Source organism: Elephantulus edwardii, unplaced genomic scaffold (genome assembly GCF_000299155.1).
Source record: "Elephantulus edwardii isolate Elephantulus edwardi_28Jun2011 unplaced genomic scaffold, EleEdw1.0 scaffold00253, whole genome shotgun sequence".
NCBI lineage: Eukaryota > Metazoa > Chordata > Mammalia > Macroscelidea > Macroscelididae > Elephantulus > Elephantulus edwardii.
This window is the reverse complement of record NW_006400003.1, coordinates 2,356,050-2,363,596: the sequence shown is the minus strand read 5'-3', so window position 1 is coordinate 2,363,596 and position 7,547 is coordinate 2,356,050. Positions and strand designations below refer to the sequence as shown.

At 36.8% G+C, this 7,547-nt stretch overlaps 1 protein-coding gene across 2 annotated transcripts in view; it reads left to right on the top strand.

Annotated features, from left to right (window-relative positions):
* The window catches only part of NCAM2 (neural cell adhesion molecule 2), a 781,544-nt gene that overhangs the window by 477,515 nt on the left and 296,482 nt on the right, over positions 1–7,547 (top strand). For both annotated transcript variants that reach the window (XM_006899357.1, XM_006899358.1), the window contains one exon: positions 7,162–7,322. In XM_006899357.1, coding sequence (XP_006899419.1) covers positions 7,162–7,322 — 161 coding nt within the window. The remainder of the gene's footprint in view (positions 1–7,161; positions 7,323–7,547) is intronic.

Here is a 7,547-nt window from a genome sequence, read left to right as displayed (position 1 = left end):
GATATATTCTTTTTTAAAATTAATTTTAATGAAACAATTGATTTTTTATTTTCTTCTGAGAATATTGTTACGGTAAAGTTTATTTTGTCTTATAGATACTGAGCTACTTAAATATTGTTTTTCTTTTGTGGGTTTTAGTGATTCATATTGTTTCAGACTTGTATATTTCACTTTAGTTGCAGTTACTTACATAAAATTGAAAATATTCCTTTGTTTGGTTTTAAATTATGTAGTTACTACAGTGATAGTCTCTACCTCTTTTTTTGTAACAGTTATTTATTATTTTGCTATTGTTTTCTTCGATCTGAATGAAAGTTTATCATTAATCTCCTCAGTTAACAAACTTTAAGCTTTAAAAATTTTCTCCTTTGATTTCTAGTTTTTTCATTGATTAATGTTCTAATTTCCTTGTTACCTTTCTTCTGATTGTGATACACTTATTTTTCTAATTTTTAGTTTTTTTATGGTAAATTTGCACAATAGATTTTAGTCATTGTACTTTTATAAAATGTACGTACAATTTTTCCTCCCAGAGCACTGTTTGAATTCTAAAATGAGCAATTTCATTAATGCATTTATTTCCATTTGTTCACTTCACTTTGTGAAAAAGAATTATTCTATGTACTATTCTCGTTGATTGATAAGGTAGTAAGGACATACTTTGTTTGCAAATATTGCCGTATCTGTGTAAAATGACCTGATGCAACCTTGAGAGTGGCCTATTCTAACTTCTCCCCATTTCATAAAGGTCAACTGTCCCCATCAATAATATCCATAGCAGAAAATAGATGCTTGGTCAGACATGCCACCATGCTCTTGCACCTTTTGCCACCAATCTTTGAGTTTGATATTCATTGTTGACTAACAGACTTTACTTACAGTGGTGGTATCAAGATGGTGATTATTATAGAAATAGGTTGAGGAGTGGGAGAGGAAAAGAATATCTCACAGTTCAAGTCTGGGTTTAGTCCAGCAGCCCCCGGCTAGATTAACAGCAAAGCACAATTCCTTAATTAGTAGAAGTCCCGGTTTCAGTTCAGCAACACAAATTCAAGAAGCCTCTGGCTTCCCCAATAATCCATCAAAGTTTGCCTCAAAACAGTTATAAGTCTTCTTCTCCTTCAAGCATCAGGTAAGAACAGCAAAACTGTGTCCTTTATCTCAGGCTCCTCTCGTTTGTTATACCTTACCACAGTTTCTCCACAACAGTGCCAGTCCCTCCATTATCATCACCAGGGTTTCACCACTAGGGTTTCACGCTCACCAGGGTCTGGCTTTCACCAGGATCGTGCTCCAGTCTCCCTCAAGTCTTTCTGCTCAGTGTGGGAAAAACCAATTTTTAAACTAACACTGAAATTGTCTTATACACTACTATTCATTTATTTTTTAATTCCATCTTGTCATTGTTAAGTGCTGTCAAGTAAAGTGTAACTCAGAGTTACCCTACTAACAACAGATCTGAACCTTGCCCATTCCTATGTCATCCTTACCTTGGAAATAATTAAACACATTGCCACAGTCACTGTGTCAATCCACCTCATCAATAAACACACATAAGTATTTCATTAGACTTCTTGTTGTTATGTACCATCAAGTCACCTGCGACTCATAGCGACTCTATATACAAGCCCTAAACCCTGCTCTATCCCTTGCCAATCTTATTGTCTCCGACCCGCCTACCCCCATTACCTTAGTCACTGAATCAATCCATCTCATCGACGGTCTTCCTCCCCTGCACTGTGGCTCCACCCTCCCAAGAATGGCGTCCCTCTCTAAGAACTGATCTTGGCTTGCATCATATCCAAAGAATATCAGATGAAGTCTTGTCTCCTTACAACCTGGCTTCTCTCTTTTCCAGGATGAACTTATTTGTTCTCTTAGCAGTCCATGGTGTATTAAATACTTTTCTTCAGCACCACAGGTCAAAGGCATCAATCCTTCTTCTATAATCCCTAGTCATTGTCCTGCTTTCCAGTGCATATCAAGTAATTGAAAAGGCTATGGCCTGGATCAGGTGCAATTTAGTCTCCAGATTGACATCATTCCTCTTCAGTACTTTGGAGAGGTTTTAGACTTATCAAATATTAATCTAGACCACTATTCAAAGATTTGTAGTGTGAAATAATTTGCTGTTCCAAAGGAAAAATATGTGACAATTATTGTGTTGTTGTTGTTAAGTGCCATCAAGTCATAGACGACTATCATAACCCTATGAACAAAAGACCTGGACACTTGTATAACTTTCATCATATCTCCATGTTCATAGGGTTTCCGGAGGCAAGCTATTTTGAAAGTTGATGCCATTCCTGCTTCCAAGCTTGTTTTAATGGGGGAGCTCCACCAAACACTGTTCACCATGGGGGACCTCACAGTGTTCAGCATGACAGCAACTACAAGTTACCTCTGTACAGTAAATGGACAGACCAGTGCTATCCCACTTAGAAGGTTTGGCTAAAAACAATTAAAACCAGGCCTGAGAGCCACAGATTAAAATCACCCACTTTTGGCTTGGTAGCATAACTTTCTATCCACCAGGCCCACAGAGCTCTCTCTATGTTGGTATTGTTGACAATTAGCTTCTGTAAGTTATTATCACCTTGGAAACAATATGTGGCAGTTTTACTCTGCCCTATAGGGTCACTATGATTCAATGATGCCTAAAAAGCAATAGCTTTAGTTTGGATTTTAAATTATTGTTAATTCTCTATAGCAAGCATATAGATTCTTCATCATGGATGACCATATTTCATCCTTTCTCTACACTTAAAATGTTTATCATATTGTTGTACCATTTCCTATTGTTTCAACAATTAATAACTATAAAAACCAGAAATGTTTCTTTTCTTAGTGTTCTGGAAGCTCTTAACCATGTGGATGCTTTTTTTTTTCAGTAGCATTCTTTGATTTCTTGGTGAATCACTCTGACTGGCATTTTATCCCTCGTCTTCTTATCTCTTTTCTTAATGGTCTTATCTCTGTAACTTAGTGCAGATCAGATTTAAGATACATCCTACACTAGCTTCATTTAACTGACATCACAAAACCAAACAAAACAAAACAAAAGAAAAAACACCAAAACTATTTCGAGACTTCATTCCATCAACAGGTATGGGGATTAAAATTCCAACAGAAACTGAATGGAAACATGCTTAGCCCATAATGTTCATAAATATATTTCTGTCCTTGCACAATTCATTATAATACTTTATCTTCACAAGATGCACTTTGAAAATTTATGTTCAGCTCTCATTACTCCTTTTCACTTCAGTTCCTCTGTGTTTGACAGCAAGCTTTAGAGTCTCTCTGGGAAATTAAGAGAAAAGAATATGCTCAGCATTTCTGCAGCTAAAGAAGGTGAAGAAAAAAATCAAGTGTTACTGGAGGATTGTATGAACATTATCTTGAATGACACAAAAAACATCAGAAGGTGGGCTAGACACAAAAAATCACTGTACCAAAAGTTCCGATTGACTCAACAGTTTCAGAAGTTTATATAATCAAAACTTATGGTACAAAAATAAGGCATCTACATTGTACTGAAGAAATTGGCAAAAACAGTCATCCAGGAATATACTGAAAACTAGCTGTAAAAAGAACAATAACCATATCTGGCCTCTACTAAAACCACATAAGGGAACGGTTCCCATCAACCGCAAATACAAAACCAGTTCCCATGAGTTTAGATATGTACTACATGCTCCTGCACATTTTTTTTTCTTTCCTTTCACTTATACCAATACCAATCTTACAATCCACTGGGTCTGAAAGTTGTTGCAATAGGCTACAGAGCACACAGAATAATGCTCATAATGTTGGGCTATATTAGGGAAGTCAAAAGTTTTCCTTCTAGTAGTGGGATACAGTCAGTCAGACAGTACAACTGCTGAAATGTGCTCACAGCCCCATCTTTTCAGCCTCATGACTTTGGGCCCATGTTACAAAATTCTCACCTAATTGCTCCAAAAATTTGAGCAAACCCTCCTACCCCTGGTTCTGTAGAGTAGCAGTTCTAAAATGTGCTGTCTCATTTCAGTTGTCTGGGTCTCTGTTCTAGCAGCTTCTGATTCTCTTACATGACCCAGTCTCAGTGGCACAGGAATCTTTGAGCCCAAATGACGCACACTTAACAGTCACTGCTTCTTCTTTGCTAGTAGTGAGTTTCCCAGAAATCTGCTGTTGAATCATCTCAATTTAAAAAAAGAGTCTAGCCATTTCTTTTGTGGATAGATTAACACATTTATTTGCATGTTGTCATTCATATGGCAAAGGTAAAGTCAATGGCTGGGAAAAGCATTTTGAACAACACACTCTTAACACCACACCAACTGACGTATTTCAGCAAACATATGTAGTCCTGGGTGTGCTTAGTTGTCTGTGCCAATAAATTTGGAAGATGACAACTTGAGACAGTTCGTGTTTAGTTCTAATGTAGACAGAAATCAGCACTTATGCGTTACAGAGCCCACACAATTGTACCTAACTACCACTCAACTCATTGCCATTAAATTGAGACTGACTGCATTCATAGAGTTGAACTCATAGCTGGCCCTCCAGAAGGTTTTATAAGTCTGTAATGGTCTAGGAGAGATCACCCTTCCATAAGGAGCTCATGGTGGATTTGGACCATCATGATGCATTGTTTTGGGATTAGAAAGTAACATCTTGTGAATTAGTCTACCAGAGCTCCCTCTTAATCAACAAATTTCTGTTTGCTAAAATCACCACTACTCTTGGCACTGTTGTTGTTGTTATGTGTCATGAAGTCGCTTGCGACTCATAGTGACCCTATGTACAATAGCCCTAAACCTTGCTCTATCCCTTGTCAATCTCACTGTCTCTGACACGCCTGTCCCCATTACCCCAGTGATGGAATTAATACATCGCATCAAGGGTCTTCCTCTCCTGCACCGTCCCTCCACACTCCCAAACATGTCCCTCTCCAAGGACTGGTCCCTCCTTACAACATGTCCAAAGTATGTCAGACAAAGCTTCAGAATCCTTACCTCCAAGGAGCAGCCTGGCTTCACCCTCTCCAGGATGAACTTGTTTTTTCTCCTAGCAGTCCATGGTATATTCAATACTCTTCTCCAGCACCACAGCTCAGAGGCATCAATTCTCCTTCTATCATCCATAGCTATTGTCCAGCTCTCTGAAACATAGAAATGGCCTGTGTCAGGTGCACCTTAGTCTCCAGACTGACATAGTAAAAAAGATAAATTGCAATTGGAAAATCTGCTCTCAAGGACATCGCCATAGTACTAAAAAGTGATGATGTGGGTCTAAGAGACTAAGGTTTACCTAATCCAGGCCATGATCTTTGCAATTATTTACTGTGTGTCAGAGAGCTGGGCAATGACTAAAGATGAGAGAAGAAGTGATGCCTTCGAGTTGTGGGGCTGGAGAAGAGTCTTAAAAATACCATGGACTCTCAGGAAAAATATAGTTCTGTCTTGGAGAGTTTAGAGGCTAGGATTTTGAAGCTCCATCTCAAATATTCTGGTCACAGGGGGCCAGGAGGGACTGGTCCTTGGAGAAGGACATAATGCTCAGAAGCGTGGAGGGACAGTGCAAGAGAAGATAACCCTGGATAAGATGGATTGATACAGTAACTGGAGCAATGGGTGTTGGTGAGTTTGAATCAGTGAGATTTTCTCAGGACAGGGCAGCCTTCAGAGCTACTGTATGCATCATCACTATGAGTCGCATGTGACTCGACAGTATGTAACAATGACAAAAATCACAACAACGTCACTACATGTGATTTTTGGTTCTTTTGTTTAAGCAATGATGTCACTAAATAGCTAAGATACAATCTAGATAATTAGGTAAGAGCTCTGGTCACATCACCTGTAGAGAGCTGCTCTGCTAATTCAAAGGAGGAACCTTTCTGACAGTGCAAATACACCAGTGGTTCAAGGAAGAAAGCTGAGCACTCTCTTCCCGTATGGTTTACTGCCTTGAAAAACCCACTGGAGTGTCAGCTATGAATTGGTTCTGACTCCATGGTACTTAAGAATACTAACAATACACGAACATGGTAAAAACTATGTAAGAGTAAATATGTATCATTCTGTACTGCTTGAGGTCACCAATGAGGCAGAGCTAACTGAAGAGCAATTTACAATATGAGGGAAATAATCAAAGAATACTTATACCTTAAAATGATTATTTTATTATGTTTTCTCATATATGGCATTATTTTTCAAATTAATTGCATTTTATGCAATTCTATAATTTTGTATTTACTGATAATACTTACAAACATGGTATGTTTGTGTGTGTGTGTGTGTGTCTGTGTGTGTGTGTCTGTGTGTGTGTGTCTGTGTGTGTGTGTTTGCATTGTACTTAGGATATTTTTAAGACTGTTGTCATGGATTTATTTTTACTATATAATGAATTTTAAAGAAAGTATACAAAGTACTTTTATATACTGTACACTTAAAATGTATACTTTTATTATTTTGTAATTATATAATAGTCTTTTCCCCACTTACTTCCTTTATTTCCCAATTTTATTTTTGTTTCTTTTTCTCCCCTTCCTGCATTAGGAGTTATGGGGGTCAGGAAGGGGTTGGGAAGCAAATACTACCTTTTGGAGAGGATATACTTGAATGTTCTGAAGGTTAATCTTGTCGTGATTTTTATTATTGACCATGTTTCTCCAATCAACCTAAATTTGTCCAAATACTGTGGTACTAACTTCTACAACTTACTCACTTAAAGTGTTAGATTGTATCTAAGAAGTTTTCAACATATTGTTTCAAAGACGACTTCAGAACCTCTTAACTTTATGTTTTAAAATATATGCTGCTCACCAGTATTTAAATGTACATTTGAAATTGGCAGAGAAAGTGTAGTATTTGTTAACCCAATACAAATTGAAACAGTGTGTTTTTAACCTAAGATTAGTGTTCATATTTGTACTTACCTCATATGTTATCCTTTTATTTAAACTCAAAACACTTTCAAGTATAATTTTAATAATTTGCATTAAAGCTTCCTGAATTACTAAAACTATCCTTTGGTTAAAATATAACCTCGTGTACAAATGACAGTAGTCGTTAAATGATTGATGCTAATAGATAAGAAAGTTGAATATTATTGTCTCCTAGGTTATTAAACCAGGTTTATGAAGATCAATTTCTTCTTTTTATTCTTTAGGGATGGCAAACTCATAGAAGAAAATGAAAAGTACTCATTAAAAGGAAGTAATATAGAACTTACTGTAAGGAATATAATCAACAGTGATGGGGGCCATTATGTCTGTAGAGCCACAAATAAGGCAGGAGAAGATGAAAAACATGTATTTCTCCAAGTTTTTGGTAAGTATAATGGTTAATATTTTTATGTGTATGTCAAATGTGCTCTGACACAGTTAAGAGTCAAGCTCTTTGAATTTCCACAATTAAAACAATTTAATCATTTCTAAAATATCTTTTGAATAGAATTTATCTAATATACTTGAAAGATTACATGGATTCACACATACAAAGTTTTTCAGGATTTTGACTGACACATAATGGTGGCTAGAAGAAGATTATTTTAAA